General features: G+C 27.4%; 1 protein-coding gene across 1 annotated transcript in view; it reads left to right on the forward strand.

The window, feature by feature from the left end:
- LOC100199171 (cleavage and polyadenylation specificity factor subunit 1) overlaps positions 1 to 19,558 on the forward strand; it is a 102,872-nt gene that overhangs the window by 21,818 nt on the left and 61,496 nt on the right. Inside the window, exons 11-20 of the mRNA XM_065819897.1 lie at positions 1,208 to 1,301; positions 3,868 to 3,896; positions 3,977 to 4,022; positions 9,580 to 9,650; positions 9,843 to 9,911; positions 10,176 to 10,181; positions 10,360 to 10,440; positions 10,687 to 10,767; positions 13,777 to 13,836; positions 19,289 to 19,558. The exon at positions 19,289 to 19,558 is cut by the window's right edge and continues 42 nt beyond it. Coding sequence (XP_065675969.1) covers positions 1,208 to 1,301; positions 3,868 to 3,896; positions 3,977 to 4,022; positions 9,580 to 9,650; positions 9,843 to 9,911; positions 10,176 to 10,181; positions 10,360 to 10,440; positions 10,687 to 10,767; positions 13,777 to 13,836; positions 19,289 to 19,558 — 807 coding nt within the window. The remainder of the gene's footprint in view (positions 1 to 1,207; positions 1,302 to 3,867; positions 3,897 to 3,976; positions 4,023 to 9,579; positions 9,651 to 9,842; positions 9,912 to 10,175; positions 10,182 to 10,359; positions 10,441 to 10,686; positions 10,768 to 13,776; positions 13,837 to 19,288) is intronic.

Consider the following 19,558-nt stretch of genomic DNA (forward strand, 5'->3'; position numbering starts at 1 on the left):
CTAACCATTCATTGGATGCTGAAAGTATTGAAAGTTCTTTTGCATAATGCAAAACTTTGATCTTGAAAATGGTTTCAGACACAGAAATTTTTCGGTGTTGGGTGTTTAAAAGCCACATATAGCATGCTTTATCCAAATCCTCATTTAGGGAAACACGTATCTGCACTCTTTTCGCAGAAGTTTTATTTTTTTTGACTTCTGAATATATTGTGTTTTTTTCTTTTGACCCTCCAGACAATGTTTGCTTTGGAATGCCATATTTCTTTGATATAGATACAGACGATTCTCCTTTGTCGAGTTCTTTTAGTATTTTGTATTTTTCTGTTATAGTTCTACTTGATAGCTTTCTTTTAGCAACCTTCCACATTTTTAGTAAATAAAACTTGATAGAAGAATTACCGAATTGAAGATATCAATGAAAATGCTTAGTTTGTTAAATTATGTTTGCCGCAAAGATAGTTAATTTTCGAACTTCTAAGTTTTGAATTTTAATTGATATTTTTGAATTTTTATTGTAATAGTTAGTAAAAAATAGAATTTAATTAAAGCTTAACTGAATAGAAAGATCTCCGTGAAAATGTTTAGCTATGTTTAATTATATTTGACGCAAAAGTATTTTATTTTCGAGCGTTTAAAGTTTGGAATTTTTATTGAAGTATTGGAAGTTTTGTTATTTTATTCACTTATATGCAATTCAAAATAAAAGTCCTAGTTAAGTGAAGTTTTTTGCCAAAAGGATATCAAAAAACAGTAAGAGTTGGCGGATGGTTCGACTTAACCAGGGTACGAACTAAGCAGATGATTTTACAATAGATTGATAGAGAATGTTCAAGGGGAATTCCGTCCGACTTAGTAAAAGTCCGACTTATCCAGGGTCCGAGTTATCGAGATTCAACTATATATTATTTTCAAAATTAAACATATTAATTAAAAGACATTATTTGAGCTATAATTACTTATTGAATTTTTTTTGTAATTTAAGGTAATATTAAATTTAATTCAGAAACTTTGTGTTATTTAATATATTTTAAAATTTGTCAAGTTTTAAAAATGTAAATAATTTTATCTGAAATATTTTTAAAAAGTTATTATGCATCAGTTTAATCACATGATTTATTTCATTTCATTTGATATTTGAAAAATTTTCACACTGTAAATACTTTAAAAAAATATTAAATGTAATATAAAACTTTGAAAGACTATTTAGGTTTGTTGGATTGAATATGGATTTGTTTTCTTGGGGTCGAGATTGGGTAATTCTTTGCTTCTTCGTTACACTGAGAAAGATAGTGCTTCTATAGGTATTTCTAATTTTCCAGACTAAAATGTTTTAATAATTATACTTATTAAATGTTCATTATATTATTAATTAATAAAAAATTAAACAAGGTATATTTTTAAACTAAGACATTTTAAAATAATTATTAAAAAAAATATTTTCAATTGTTATTTTAAAATATTTAGTTTAAATTATTGAGAGTAATAACACATAAGCTTTTATGTGTTTCTTTAGCTCACAAAATAGGCCACAAAAAATATTTGGATGAGCATATATTTTAGAACTGCCGTAAAGACTATTAAGTTTCATAATTTTAGCTGCTTTTAAGTCAAAAATGAACATACTCTGCAATTTTTGCTATTGAAATGCAATAGTAAATAAAATGTAAGCATGTTTAATTAACTATGTAGACATTTACTACGCAGAATGACTATTCAAATCCACAGTTAATGCAAGATATTTCAGTTTACTTCTTCATAGTAGTCCAATCATATCTGTATGTTCCAGTTCAACCCAGCCTTTTATTCCAAGTTTTCTGGCCTCTTATCTTCTGACAAAAATGAATTATCAAATTAAAGAACTGCAAAGAACAGGTGGGGATGCAGGTCCAATAAAAAAAGTTGAGTTATTGTGCTTAGGTTTTCTTCTCCTTTATATCTGACTGAATGATTTTTATTTCCTCCAGTTGGTGGCTCTAGTAGTTGAGTCACCATCATTAGTTAAATGGTAGTTTGCATTGGCTTGAATAAAGTTCAGATTGTTACTTGGAGCATTGCATGCATTTAGAGAGATTAGATTCAAGCTTTCACATTATTTATTGTGATAAACAAACTTAACACTAAGCTAATAATGCTTTCATGCTTTGTCAATTTAAATTGGTGTTGAAACAGTAGTATTGTATTTGATATTGCAATAATAATGTTTGCTACTTTACTCACCAGCTACAAACAATACTACTAAAAAATATGTTCCATATTCTTAGAACTTCCATTTTTTTAATAAATAGAATTATGTACTACTATGTACATCTATGATCTACCAATTATTTATGTTGATTATACACTGTGACAAGGATTTGTGGCACAAGACTCTGCGGATTTCTAGGTCAAAGTAAAATATGGCTGTAAAGGTATATTTGGGTAAAGCCAAATGAGATTAAGGTTACTTAGGTATACAGGTACAGTACTTAGATACAGGTATATTGTAGAATGGATATTTGAGTGTAAGGATACATGGAACTAAAGGTGCATTTGATGTTGCATATGAAAATATTTCATAGATTTGGTTGAGCATATAACAACTGTATTGTCTGGATTAATCAGCCAATAAAGTGTTTTATATTTCATTCTCAATTATGTCTTTACATTTTATGTAAATATTTTAAGTGTAAATTAACTTTGACATCCATTGCCCTTTGGAGGACTACATCCCAGGAAAATCAATGCGATTTCAAGAATTTCTTGAAATCAAGTTCTGTAATCTCTCAGAAGACATCTTTTTTGTCTCATTTGAAAATATTTTTAAGGATACCTGGTGCCGAGTACATCAACAAAATGGCTGATTCCGGGTACCCAGTGAAACTGCCAAATTACTGGCTCCCTGGGTCCGAATCAGGTACCCGGCACATCTCTAGTTATGAGCATTAAAGTTGCAATAATGAGATCTTATTATACAATAATGAAATCTTATTACACCCTGAAATCGAAAATGAACTTCTATTAAATTGTCTTAGTATCTTAATTTTGATGGTTGCCATCAAAATTAAGACAATTCAATAAAAGCATCAATACAGAAGTTATTGTAACTGAATAGGTTTGACAAACCAATAAACATTTCATGATTGTCAATAACAAGCAATAATAAAAATTTCAAAAGTTACAATTGGTTGAAGCTACATCTACAATGAATATTGTTATTATGCTAAAAATAATTAATGCAAATTCTTGTAAAGAGTGAATGTTAACTATGATTCTATTGTGGGTATCATTCGGGAATTATTTAGAAGATTTTGTTATGGCAGCAGACTCCTTGTCATGCTTGTTGATAAATTATGCTTAAAAATTTATCTGCTCAGTTTTTACATATAGAGCTCTGCAATCTAATGTTAAACCAAGTGAAAAAAGTATGATCCAAAATCTAAAGAAATGGTGAAAATACGAATTACATTCCTCCTGTTTTTGTAACTGGGAATGTGTAACAATCTATGCAGTTTTGAGAAAATATTTTTATTGTAGAATAAATACAACAGTGAGTTGATTGTTTTACATAATACACTACCACAATGAAAATATGTCTGATGGTAAATATGTCTTGGTTAGTGTTTAACTGATCTTTAATGACATTCTTTATACATGATGTTAATCTCAATTTTATTTGCATAATTTATATTGTGTGTTTAACTTATATTTTATATTATATTTTAGTCTATTGTGTGTTTAACTTATATTTTATATTATATTTTAGTCTATTGTGTGTTTAACTTATATTTTAGTTTATTTTACTGAAAGTAAAACATAATAAAAGTATGTAACATAATAAAATTTTTAAATTTTATTTTTCGTCTTTTTTAATTTTTAATCTTTAATTAGCTGAAAAATCAAAAGAAGCTAAAGTTGAGGTAAAAAAAATTTAATATCTTTTGTTATCTTTTTTTTATTTTGTGATTTATTTGATTAAAGAAATAATTATTTTTTGCAGTTACCACCATCTCCAAAGCAAAAAAAAAGAAGACTCAGCATTACTGGTAAAAAATTATTTTCTTTTTGTTATTTGAAATAAATAAAAAACTGTTGATTCTTTACTTTATTTGTTTTTGTTTATGTTACATGGTTAATGTACCTTCTCAAACATAGTATAAGTGCTAAGATTTGGGAACAAGTACCATTTAAGTTAAACTCTAATTCACTATGCTCATATATTTATGTCTAATAATTAAACTGTTTAAAATTCACTGTTGTTGCATATAATTATGTCAAAAACCTCCAAGAATGACTGAAATCATCAATTTGACTTTCCAAATTGAATTCTTGTTGGCAGAGATTAACTGGTTTAAAAAAAATCTGAGTTTTTAAAAGTAAGGGTTTACTATTAACTTAATTTTACATAAAAAAAATGAATTTTTATAAAGCCATTTATGTTTGAAAAAAGCATTCAAAACGATTTATTTATAATATAGTTACTTTAAATCTACCTTTATACTTTTTTTACTTTAATTCATTTTACATACTATGATGAAAATTTAATTTTTTTACTTATTGTTAATTTCAAGTGAAATAGAGTGAATTTCAATCAAATACAAAAATAATCTACCCTACCTAAACAATATTTTTTTTATACTTGATTTAAGTTCTTGTTTTTGCTTTCTATTGTTATATATAATTAAGCTAACTATTTTTAATTATATTTTTTTTCTTTCAACTATATTTTGTTTTGAGTTTTTTTCTTTTTTTCAATTTTTTTATTTATAAACCTCTTCAATATCTGCTGCTTTGTGTGATGTCATTACATTCATTTATAAACCTCTTCAATATCTGCTGCTTTGTATGATGTCATCACAATGACTGAATGATTTTTAAGTAAATTTAAACTATCGTTTGCTCGTTTTTCAAGGATACTGCAAGTTTATTAAAAAAGTTTATTAAAAAAGTTTATTAAAAAAATGATGGTTTTTATTATGAAATATCCAATTTGAATTTAATGTTTTTCTATTCATTTTGTATTTTTTATATTTTTTTTCACTAAAGAAAAAAAAAATTAATTGTGGCTATAATAACATAAAAAAATTTTTACTTTTTTTTTTATGTGCTGCGCATATATTTAAACAATTGAACTTTTAAATTTAAAACTAATGATTTTTTAAATTGAACCTGAATATTTAATAATTTTGCAAGTTATGTTTTCTAAAATTTTTAAGTTAATGAAAAATTTAATTAAATTTATAAAATAACATCACATCTAAACTTTTTTAGTCAGTTAATTAGTAACCAATAATTAGTTTCACTATTAAAGTAGTTTCTAGCTTTTAACTAATAACTTCAAACAAAAATAATACAATTAATAATTCAATTAAAATAGAATAAAACTAAAATAATACAACTAATATAATAACATTAAAAATGTTAATAAACAATTGTGTTTTTTTCTTTTTATTCTGTTATTAATATAAATATTTTTTTTAATCTACAAGAGACTATCTACAATTCATCAACTTAGGTAGAACATGCAACAAGTGTAAATAGGTAAAACATAAACAAAGGTTTTGGTTTTGGCAGGTAATCTAACACACACACACACACACACACACACACACACACACACACACACACACACACACACACACACACACACACACACACACACATATATATATATGGGCAATTTTGCAAGAGTGGCGGTTGTAACATTTGACACTCTTTAGGCTAATAAGAATGAACCAAAAATGGAAATAACTTAAAACTTTCCAGAAATGTAAAATACTATCATATAATTTAGTATGCAAAAGTTACAGCATTTAAGTCTTTTTTAATTAAAGAATTTTTTTCAAAAATTAATTCTAATTTTTACCACTTATGAACAAAACAAGTTTGTCAGACTAAATGTAACAAATGGCATGGTAAAAAAAAAAATCATTTAGTGTGTATTTAGCACATATTGATATTACTATATACTGAGTTTCATAGTTTTTACTTGAAGTTTTGCAAGCATTTTTATGTGTTTTTGTTGTGATGGTTGTAACTAAAAATCCAATATTAAAAAATAACAAATAAAACACCGCAATCAATGATGTAAAAAAAAAAAGTATAAATGATTATTAAAAACCATGTAAATTATGTTTAAAAAATGGACCATAACATTATCAAAAATCTCAATTATAGTTCTGCGACATGATTTTTAATGGTACACCATGCTATGGTATTATAGAATGAATTTTTTTAAATAACTTTTTTGGTTTTTTTTATTTTCCTCTTTCTAGCGAAATTGCCCATATATATATATATATATACAACCCGTAGATGTTGTCCGAAAGTTTTTTCCATATTTTGTTGACAAAAAGTAAAAATTAAAATGCAAGACCGGAATTATTTTTTTTTATTAATTGATAGACTGCCTGCCCCAACCAAACCCTCAGTCGATGTAGCAACACTTCGTTGCGGGTCAGGCTAAAAGATAGTAGATGTAGCAGCACTCCCTTGCGGGTCAGGCTATTTGTCAGTCGATGTAGCAGCACTCCCTTGCGAGTCAGGCTATTTGTCAGTCGATGTAGCAGCACTCCCTTGCGAGTCAGGCTATAAGATAATCGATGTAGCAACACTCCGCGCATGATTTACAGTAAAAAAAAAATAGAAATAAAAACATTTTATTAAAAAAATTAAAAATAAAAACATTTTATTAAAAAAAATAAAAATAAAAACATTGTTTATATTGTTAAAAACATTCAGAATGTTTTTAAAACGTTCTGGTCAATTAAATTTGCGTTTTTGTGGTTTTTTTTAAAAACGATTTATTTGTAATTAAATTAATGGTTTTTACTTTCGTCCAACACGCAAATGTTGGACGAAAGTCAAAAGTAATTAAAAGTGACGTATGTGTTGACGTAAGAATCACTTTTTTCCTTCCGCTCTTCCCAAAGACAACAAACTATAGATCTTTATATATATGTATATATATATATATATGTATGTATATATATATATATATATATATATATATACACATATATATGTATATATATATATATACATACATACATACATAAGTACATACATACATACAGACATACATACATACATACATACATACATACATACATACATACATACATAAATACATACATACATACATACATACATACATGCATGCATGCATACATACATACATACATACATACATACATACATACATACATACATACATACATACATACATACATACATACATGCATGCATGCATGCATGCATACATACATACATACATACATGCATGCATGCATGCATACATACATACATACATACATACATACATACATACATACATACATACATACATACATACATACATATATATATATATATATATATATATATATATATATATATATATACACAGTAATGGACAAAACATTTGCAACCAACATCGAACAATGCTTAAAGGTGTTCCTAATTTTACATGTCTTAAAAACGAAATGAACTATACTACCACAGCAAACAGTTCAGGAGTCTGGAGTCATAGCATGCCATGACATGAGCAATCAGCTGACAGGTGACAGCACACAGGCAGAATTTCGTTGACAAGTGCCATTTTGCAGCAGACAAAACAAGTGCAACTTTTTTGGTTTGTTTCATTTTCTTAAGTCTAGTCCGTGTCAATGTCACGGAAGTTTTTTAATAATTAAAGCAAGTATCCAGAAGTTACCAGAAGTTTCCAGAAGCATGCAGAAGCTTCCAGAAGTTTCCAGAAGAAGCATCTGGAAGCATCCTGTAGCATCCAGAAATATCCAGAAACATTCAGAAGCATCCAGACGCATCCAGAAGCTTCCAGAAGCATCGAAAAGAAGCATCTAGAATCTTCCAGAACAGGTTCACACAGGTTTATTTTACTTTATAAGAGACATGTAAATCGACATATAATTCAGTCAGTATATGGAAGTCAATCAGTCAGTATTATCAAGACAGTTTATCGAAGTGAGTTTTATCAAAGTGTTTTATCGAAGAACATCAATACAAGAAGTGAAATACAACAAGTGTTTCATTACATCAATACAGTCCACATCCAACCAAGACGTTGTGTTCCACAGAGCATTATTGTATCATTACAAGGTAAATGTAACATGGTAAGCCTTGAGAAGCGTGATTATTTATTTTTATTATTTTTATGACTTCAAGTGCAAAAATGGCTCCCGACAGTCTTAGATTGGAACTAAAAAAGAAAATTATTGGCAATTACGTAAGTGGAATGTCACAAAAAAGTATTTGTGATAAATATCGCGTGAAAAAATAGACCGTATCAAGAATATGTTCCAAATATCATTCTACGGGGAAGTTGGCAGCAGATAACAAAGGTGGAAGACCGCGTTCCACGACTTCTAGAGAGGATTCTATGATCGTCAGATTCGTCAAGAAGGATCCCTGGATATCATCAGTCGAGATACAAAAGCAATTAAAGCTGCCTGTATCGGAACGAACAATCAGACGACGTGCTGTTGAAGCCGAATTGTTTTCTCGACGCCCTGCAAAGAAACCGTTGATTTCACTAAAAAACCAGAAGAAAAGACTCCTGTTTGCTGCATCTCATATTGACTGGAATGTGCAGAAATGGTGAACTGTCCTGTTCACCATTTGATGAATCGAAGTTCAACATCATTGGGAGTGATGGCATTTGCTGTGTACATCGACTGGCTGAAAAACGCCTTGATTTACGTTACTGCCATAAGACCGTGAAGCATGGTGGAGACAATGTAATTGTCTGGGGGTGTTTTTCTGCTAACGGTCTAGGTCCAATATATTGAAACCATGGAATAATGGACCGTTTCATGTATAAAAATATCCTGAAAGATGTTATGTTACTTCATACTGAATGGAATATGCCAATAAAATGGGTTTTTCAGCAAGACAACGATCCGAAACACACTGCAAAAGTAGTCAAGCAGTGGTTTCAAGACAACCACCTATCGGTGATGGACTGGCCGCCTCAATCTCCGGATCTCAACTCTATCGAGAATCTGTGGGAGATTGTCAACCGCAGAATTAATCGTTAAGATGTTCGTAATAAGGATCAATTGTTTGAACAAATCCAAAAGGCCTGGGCAGCGATTCCACAAAGTTTCATTGATCACCTGATCGAAGCTATGCCTCGAAGATGCAAGGCTGTGATCGACAACAAAGGATTCGCCACGAAATTTTGATAGCGAAATACAGCTTGGTCAACATTTTGTCGAGTTGCACTTGTTTTGTCCAGAAGGAAATCAACTTTTTTTAATACTTTTGATTAATTTATTAATTTTCGTGTACAAATAATGAACTTTGTGATGATTAAAGCTTGAAGAACTTTGTCTCTAAACAGTTACATAGTTATTTCTCTAAATTGAAAAAATGCAGCACTTTTATATAAAGAAACTAAATTAGCATTATTTGGTTGCACTCGTTTTGTCCGATACTGTATATATATATGCATATATATACATGTACATATATATGCATATATATATGCATATATATATGCATATATATATGCATATATATATATATATATATACACACATATATACATCCACACACATAAAATTTTAAATAATTTTTTTTAAGATGAAGATTTAGAGCTATATGGTGAGTATGAAGAGCCAACTTTAAGTGTAATTACCACCTATACCTTTAATGTAAGTTATTAAAAGTTTTTTATTTTGTTTTAAATTTATTTTATTTAATCAGATGTACTGTACTATAGGTGTATTATAATTTTATTTTATATGTTTTATGGAATAAAAATTATATTGTTATACTAATAAAATAATTTATAATAAAATAAATATTTTATATATAACAAACATATTTTAATATTCATTTTTAAGGTGTGTGACAGTTTATTAAATATTGGTCCTATAACTAAAGCTGCGCTTGGTGAGCCAGCTTTTCTCTCTGTAAGTTGATTAATGAATACTTTTTATTCCATAAATGATCTCTTTCCAAGAACATTTCTGTGTTTTTTATGTTTATGTGCAATATTTTCATGAAATACAGGTTTCATTATGTTTCTTTAGTTTTTTTTTATGTTTTTGTACATATTTCATTATGAAATACATTTTTCATTATGTTTCTTTAGTTATAAAATTGTAAGATTTTTGATTTCTTTAAGTTGTTTCTGAATATTAATTTTTTTTTTTAATGCAAATGGCTGTTATCAGGAAGAGGTTTGTTATTATTTAAATAGTTATTTTATAATTGATGTTAATTGTTTGTTTGCTAATATTATTTGTTTAATTGTTTATAATTATTGTTTATTTGTTTGTTGTTAATATTTTAATTTATATTGTTTTATTTTATAATACAACATATTTTGATGAACTTTTGAATACATTTTTAATTTAGTTTTTTGGTTCTCGCCAAATAGATCTTGAAATGGTCTGTTGCTCAGGTTATGGTAAAAATGGAACATTAACAGTTTTACAGGTTTGTTGCAATTTTATTTTTAGTGGTTGTATAAAATGTTAAAGATTTAAGTAATTGTTTTCAAAACTAAAGTGATATAAATTTGAAAATAGTTTGTCATAGGCATGTTGGTTGCTGTTGTTTGTATTAATACATTTATCATGTATTTAACTTTTTGTGCATTTTTAACAAGTTCAACAAAACTGCACAATTTTTGTGAAAATAAAATTGAAAAAAAAAATCTAATTAATAATCTATATATTTTAGAGAAGTATTCGTCCACAAGTGGTCACAACATTTGAACTTCCAGGCTGTGTTAATATGTGGACAGTATGTGGAAAGTCATCTGTAAGAGTTTTTATTTAAAGCTGCAAAAAATGGAAACTATAAGTTTAAGAGATTTATTAATACTTAAAAGTTTTTTTACAAGCGTGTAAAAAAATGTTTTACTATTCTTTCTTAAATTTTGATTTGGTGAGTGTGATGTGTTTGATTTGGTGTGTGTGATGTGTTTGATTTGGTGTGTGTGATGTGTTTGATTTGGTGTGTGTGATGTGTTTGATTTGGTGTGTGTGATGTGTTTGATTTGGATGTGCTTGATGTTTTTATTATTATTATTTTATTAACATTTTCACTTCCAACACTTGCAGCACTGTGGCTGCACTGTGGCTGCAAGCAACCAATAATAGAGTTAAAAGTTACTGGAAGAGAAAAGATGAAATTTATAGAACAAGATAACAATTAACAGACTTAAAAGATGGCAAACTATATGAATCAAGAAAACAAGATAAAGGAAGCTAATTCTGAAGGACTTATGTTCGAGGAAAAAAACAAGACGAATAAGAATTTTAGAAGCACTTTGGTACAGTCAAAAGGATGAGATTTAATTGAATGACAAGTAACACCAGAATGACTTTTAGTAGATTGCACAAGAGACGGTAGCTTTTTAGAGCATTGCCCATTATAGTATTAATAGAAAAAGAAAGAGAAGCAACATTATAGCGATGTGATAATGTTTGGAGGTTGACTTCAAGAGCAGATTCAACTATGTTTAAAATGCGTTTTTACACCTTGTCTAAAAGAGAAAGGGCATCATTCGAAGATCCACCACAGATGCAACCTTAGCAGATTTTGCAATAGATTTGATATATGGTTTTCAAGAAAGATCAGAAGTATGAACTGGGGTGACTCATTAAGTACATTACCATTCATAAATATAGGAAGATCTATGGTAGTATCATTAATAAACAATGTAACCTTGGATATGAGAATTTCTGGGAGATCGTTAATGTAAATTAAAAAGAGTATAAGGCCAGGGATTGAACCTTGAGGAACCCCTGAAATTACAGAATAAGAAAAAGAGTGCTGTCCATTGAGGACAACTTTTATACTACAATTGGTAAGAAAGGATCCAATAATCTTAAAGATGTTACCTAATACACCATAAGAAGAGAGCTTATGGAGAAAACCAGCATGCCAAACTTTATCAAAAGCTTTAGAAATGTCAGTAGAATGAGAAGATCAAAATCCATATTGATTATCAAAAAGTAAGTTGTTAGATATAAGATTAAGTGTTTGTTAATCAAAGACTCAAAAACCTAGCTTATGATAGTAAGAAGACTAATGGGATGGTAGTTAGAAAAGTCAAATCGCTCTCCAGAATTTTTGAAAATAGGGATAGCAGATATCGCTTTCCAGCAGGATGAAAAACAAGATAAGCACTTGTTAAATAGTTTTGCAAGTATAGATGACAGTGTTAGAGAACACTTCTGCAAGACTATAACAGGTATGTTGTCCGGACCACTAGCTGCAAAAGAGTTTAAGCAGGAAATCACCTTAGATACAGACAATGGAATGATACAAAGGTCAGGCAATGGATTAACCTGTTTATTGGCTATATCAGGTAGAACACGACTAGTGGAATCAAGAGTTGATATTGATGAGAAGTTTTTAGCAGACAATTCAGCTTTGTTTTTAGGTGAGGCAACAAAACTGAACCTTGCAAAAGAGGTGGAATAACAGATTTACCCTTGTTATAAATGCTGCTGAAGATTCTCCAGAAGTCACAAGAGCCTAATTTTTGAGATGAAATATGAGATTTTGTGACCTGAGAATAGCGGGCTTTGGCGTTAGATAAAACCTTTTTACAATGGTTTCTAGCAGTAGTAAACAGATGTCTGTTTTTTGAAGAATTGTTTTGCTGATAAGTGGATTCTGATGATGAAGAAGAATGAGATAACAGTTCTAGAGAGATCAAATGGCATGATCAGAGGCACCCAAGAGTGAATGGGGAGAAACCGAGCAATGACTAGTATCAGACACAAGACACAAGTCAAGTAGGGAAGGTAAATAATTGGGATTGTCTGGAAAGCGAGTTGGAAAGTTGACTATTTGTATTAGAGATTGAGAAAGGCAAAAGTTGGGGGCCTTAACATCTGCAGAGTTACTGACATAGAACCAAGCCATTCAGTGTGATAAGCATTAAAGTCACCAACAACAACGATATTGGCTGAAGGATAAAGAGAAAGGACTTGGTCAATTAGATTGGAAATAACATAAAAAAGTATGCAGTCTTGAGATGAAGGTGAGGGATATAGAATAAAGAGAATTATGATAGAGTGAAGCAGTGCTAAAACGAAAGCACATAAAAGAATGGTCTGTTGATTTATACCTAGTTTCGTGACAAATAGGTGAATTCTTATGGATGTAGATGCCCAGGCCAACCATGTGACAGATAGTCAACAGATAGGACTCAGTACACTAATAGTCCAAGCAATTGCTTCATTACTATTAATAAACTCTAAACCTTAACAAAGGGCTCCAAATGTGGTCTCGACAATGCACACCAAAAGTACGAACAGGGACACCATCTATGTGAAACATGGTACTATTAGTACTCTGATATTTATCAGCTGTTGATGAAATTGGCTTCTCTGAAAGCTTCCACAGAGTTTGGGAAACCTGACTACCAACCAGCCTAAGAAACATAAAACTGAGTTGCCTAGTCATAAAAACAGAGACACAAGCAAAATCCATGCAATGAGTTAAGAAGATTGAGCATTCAACCTCCTAAACTGGAGACAATCTATTATAAATACATCTACGTTAGCCTAATAGATGCTATACCAGCATCTACTAGGCTATAATTTTATCTTTTAATTTGATTATCATTTTACAGCAAACATTTTAATGTGATTATCATTTTACAGCAAATGTTTTAATGTTATTATTTTACAGCAATTGTTTTAATGCGGTTTAATAAAAATTGTTTTATCTTTTTAAGTAAATGTTTCTATAAATATGCGTATCAATTTATAAAACTTTTTTTTTAAAAAAGGGTTCTTAAAAATATTTTAGAAGGAAAGTCCTGAGAACTATCACTCTTACTTAATATTGTCTCGGGATGATTCTACGATGGTAAGTTATTTTTGTATTTTGAAGTCATTACATGCCTTTTAATGTATATATATATATATATATACATATATATACATACATATATATATATATATATATACATATATATACATATATATATATATATATATATATATATATATATATATATATATATATATATATATATATATATATATATATATATATATATATTTTATATATATATATATATATATATATATATATATATATATATGTATATACATATATATATGTATATCAACCCTCGGAATTAGGGTTGGCATTCAGCAATGTCGACCTAACTGCCAATCTTGCCAAACTGCCAAACCTTGCCAAAGTGTTTGAAATTGGCAAAAAATCGCCAACCTTGTTTTTATGTTTTGTGGTCAAACCTTTGTTTCACATTTTTTCTTCCAACCTGATGCTGACCTCACACAGATTAGGTTGGCAAATTATTGCCGACCTTATTTTTCCTAATTTTAGAGGACTGATATATATATACAACAAATCCATGATGAGTGTTAATGCATTTTTAATTGAGAAAACAAAAGTTTGTGGTATTTATAATTTCAAAATAAAAAGTAAACTTTATCATAATATCGAAACAGCCTAACTGTATTATAAAATTGGGGCTGCATCACATATGATGGCATAGGTCTGCACATGTTATACAATGGCAAATCGAGCAACATAGAAACATTAACACCCTTGAAAACTTTTAACTTTTAAAGCACATTTTTTTGGTAAAGAGCCAGAGCAGATGTTTTAACAAGACAACTCTCCATGCCATAAAGCAAAATCTGTAATGAAATGGTTTGAGCAAAACAATATCAAAGTTATTCATTGGTCAGCTAGATTACCTGGTCTGAAACCAATTAAAAATGATTGGACTGTGTTGGAAGGAAAACTTACCAAAAAACCAGTAACTTCAGCTAAAATTCTAAGAGAAAATTTAAAAGATTTTAATGGTTTTACAGTTGAATATTGTTAAAGACTTTTTGATTCCATAAGATGTTAATAGAAGCCAGTAATTTTTCTGCTTTAACAACCCTGAAATCATTAATTCGCTTTGTTGACAAATGTATTGCACGTAAGGTACATGACATATACATAACAAGGCAAACTATAAATATAAACTATAAAGTTTTTTGCTTTATTTATTTAAATTAATTTTATTTTACCGATGGTAAAATAAAATTAATATATTATATATTTCTTATTTTTTCTTAAAAGATTGAAGTTCTTATTTTATTACTATTTTAATATAAAATTTTATATATTATTTTAATAATAATATAATAATATATAATAAATTAAAATAAAATGAAATTAAAAATAAATTAAAAATAAATTAAAAATTACTAATTGAGGCTTACGCTTTTTCTTAGTAACATATAAGGATTATTAAAAAAATATATATTTATTAAAAATCTTGTTTTATGTAAATTTAATAATTTTTACAGTGTTTTATTAAACAAATTATTTAATACTAAGAAGACAAATGTTTAAAACAATATCAAGTATTAAATATTCAGTTTAAATAGTATCTGCAAACAAGAGTTAGTAACATTATTATTAACTAATTAACATTTGCCGTTTTTGAAATGATTTTAATGAGCAAGACATATAAAATTGTGCGAAAGCTTTTTCCTTGAGTTTGCCGGTCGAATTGACTGCTCACCTTCAGTTCCCTATTTTCCATGCTGTGTATATATATATATATATATATATATATATATATATATATATATATATATATATATAATATATATATATATATATATATATATACATATATATGTGTGTATATATATATATATATATATATATTATATATATATATATATGTATATGTATACGTATATGTATATGTATATTTATATATATATATATATATATATATATATATATGTATATATATATATATATGTATATGTATATGTATATTTATATATATATATATATATATATATATTTATATATATATATATATATGTATATGTATATGTATATTTATATATATATATATATATATATATATATATATATATATATATATATATATATATATATATATATATATATGTATATGTATATGTATATGTATATTTATATATATATATATATATATATATATATGTATATGTATATGTATATTTATATATATATATATGTATATGTATATGTATATTTATATATATATATATATATATATAATATATATATATATATATATATATATATATATATATATATATATACACACACACACGTATATATATCCAACCTGATTAAAAAAAATTTCATTTATTTTAAAATGAATACATTTTAAAATACATGACAGTCTCTTTTAAAATGTATCCAACTTGATAGATACATTTTAAAATACATAAAAGTGTCTTTTAAAATGTGTTCAGCCTGATGGGTACATTTTAAAATTTTTTACAGTAAATTAACCGTATTTTAAACAATTTCATATAGTATCTCTGTAATGGTAAAACAGGAAAAAGTGTCAAAATTATTCTACCACCTTTAAATAAAAATATAATTATACTAATTAATTTACATAGTTTTGTTAAAAATGCTATAGAATGGAAGGACTCAATTAAATTCAAGTTTTATTTCATGTGATTAATTTATATATTTATGTATTAATGTAGCAGTCCCTGCTATTTTTGATGTATCAGATAAAAATTGATGATGGTTTAAATTTCTTGAACTAGATCAACTTTTGTGGATATAAATTAGTTGATTTAACTTTCATTAAGTAAGAATTATTTTTTTAAACAAAATTCAATTCTTGATATTACCTAATTGAGAGCCATTCAGATTTTTGTTGATTGTAGTTATAGCGCAGTTATTTTTAATGAGCATTGGTCCAAATTTTTAATCCTTCCATTGCTGAACTTCACACTATTGAACTAAAAAACCATTTAAAACTTAAGTTTTTAGATATTTGTATTACAAATACAATGAATAGAGCTTGAGTTATGAATTTCAAGTACACTTAAATACACACAAGTACACTTAAGTACACACAAGTTACACAGTATAAGGACGCAATAACAAATGCATTGTTAAGGGGTTTTTAAGGGATTTTTATGTTAAGCAACAAAATAAAACTGCCCTAAAAAACATCTCGAGCAAGTAATTGATTTTCTGATAGATATGTTTTTTGAAATTGATTGATTTTCTGATATATATTTTTTGAAATTGATTAATTTTCTGATTTTTTTAAAGCAATGAAAAAAGTTATCTCCATAAAATAGGCAAAAACTTTTTGTAATAAAAAAAGTTTCAAAAAAATATCTCAAAAATAAGACAACAGTTTATCAAACTACTTTAGGTACTTATTATTTGTTCAAAACTCAAAAGAAGATGTTGAAAATAAAAATTAAATTTATACAAGAAAAAGGTTATTTCAAGAAGTTTTGAGCACCAAAGAGCTTGTAAAAATGTAGCTTGTAAAAAAACTTATAAATACTATGAGAATACAAGACAATTTAACAAGATCTGGAAAGTGAGAAAATAGTTTTCAATTGAGATGACAGCAACAAGGTTAAAACTAGACATTTTTGATCATTTTTGGATCATATTTGGCAAATTTTTAACTGACATCATTGTTATATCATTTGATTAATTTTTAACAATTTTTTATTATACCTGATTACCTGATAACACAATAGGTCAGCAAAATGTCAAAAATATAATAAATTTTAATGTATATATACATTACAGGTCTTTGCAAGAAGCATTACGTTGTTTGCATTTTACATAAAAAATAACAATTTTACCTTCACGTCAAAACAATTATGTTACGCCAAAATCTTTTTCAATTAGAACTTTTAAATAGTCTTTTAAAATAGTTTATTTTTAGGTTCAGGTTTTAATTTCAAAAATGAAACTAGATGTGCCAATGTAATATTATAATGTACATTAACCACACCTGACTTTTTTCTTCCTTTTCTTTTGTGCTTATTAGATTTAGTTGATTAGTTGACAAAGTTTCATAGCCATCAAACACGACACTTACTAGTAAATATTTGCGCCTGATTTATTTTAATTCCAATAGCAATCTTTTTATCTTGTAATTTTATATATATTTAATTTCAAAGTGTTTTTTTGCAATGATGGATAATGATTTTTCTATTTTTCTTGTGTCAGTTCGATTGTCAGTCTACTACAATTTTTTTACTTCTTTTTTTATTTAACTGCATTGTAAGTATGTTTGAATTGCAAATATAAATGTTTTTAGATTCAGAGGCTTATTTGAGCACCTTTCACTTACCGTAGAGATGTGAATTTTTTTTTTTTGATAACATGATCTGCCTTACATTTTGTATAAATGCAATCTATATGCTGCTAGATCAATTTTTCATAATTAAGTATTTTTTCAAATATAAGAATGTGGCATTATTTTATATAACATGACATTATTTTTCTCATTTTGTGTAGATTTAATTAAAGTTTTCATTCAGGATGCTAACTTTCTTATAACATTTAAGACTCTCATATTTTCTAAGGTGCACAAACATAAATACATATTTTTTAAGCTTATGCTATGCCTTCTACACATTTTTCACTATGTTGTGCATTTTTTATCCACAATTCTTTTGCACTTTTTAATTTAGATTACCTGTTTTCTTTTGCTTTTAACATTGGGCTCAGTGAACTTAGTTCTACCCGCCCTTCACTATATTATATGGCCTACTATATGATGAAATATACTTAACAATCATTAATGATGAATTTTTGCTTATATACTAGACATCTGTCCAACTCCTTTTAATAGTTTTTAATTAACTCTTACTCTAATGCAATCTTTTCTCCTTTTTCCCTTAGGCTTCGACGGCTGCATGTGTTTCATTAAAAATGCACCTTTTCAGAAAAAATAATTTCTTTACATTTGACCTTAATTTTATAAAAATGTTTCTTAAAAATTCTAAAATTTTCACATTCTAAGTTTATTAAAACACAAGAAAACTAAAAAGGTGGAGCTTTTTTACTATAAATTGTTTTAGCTTCATTGTCGTCCTAATTAGTTTGATTTTTTCCTCAGCTAACGAATAACAGCAAATAAAATAAATGATTTTTAATGTGGTTTCAAAAAAAAAATAGGTACGGAACTTTAAAGTGTGCAAATGACATAATTTAACTTTTGTATATTGAATCAAGTTGCATTTACTTGCATTATGCTTTTATGTAATGCAACAAATTCTCATACACACAAATATATATATATATATATATATATATATATATATATATATATATATATATATATATATATATATATATATATATATATATATATATATATATTTATATATCTGTGTGTGTATAGGCAAAATTTTTACATGACTGAACAGACATCTTTAGCAAACATGATTTTCATACATAAAAACATAAAGATAACCCATGTACAAATAAAGGAGATTTTTTTTTTAAGGTTTTAAAAACCGGTGCTGAAATTACTGAACTGGATAATTCTGGATTTAATGTACAGCAACCAACTATCTTTGCTTGCAATCACTTATCAAATAAGTATATTTTGCAAGTTTGTCCTCAGAGTATTCACCTCTTAGAAGATACTGTGCAGATCAACTCAATCTCGTTACAAGATACAATAAAAATTACTCAGTGCTCTATATCTGATCCTTATGTGGTAATGGTTGATTCAGCTGGCCAACTAATATATTTGCAAGTTATTGAAGATTCT

Source organism: Hydra vulgaris, chromosome 15 (assembly GCF_038396675.1).
Source record: "Hydra vulgaris chromosome 15, alternate assembly HydraT2T_AEP".
Classification (NCBI taxonomy): domain Eukaryota; kingdom Metazoa; phylum Cnidaria; class Hydrozoa; order Anthoathecata; family Hydridae; genus Hydra; species Hydra vulgaris.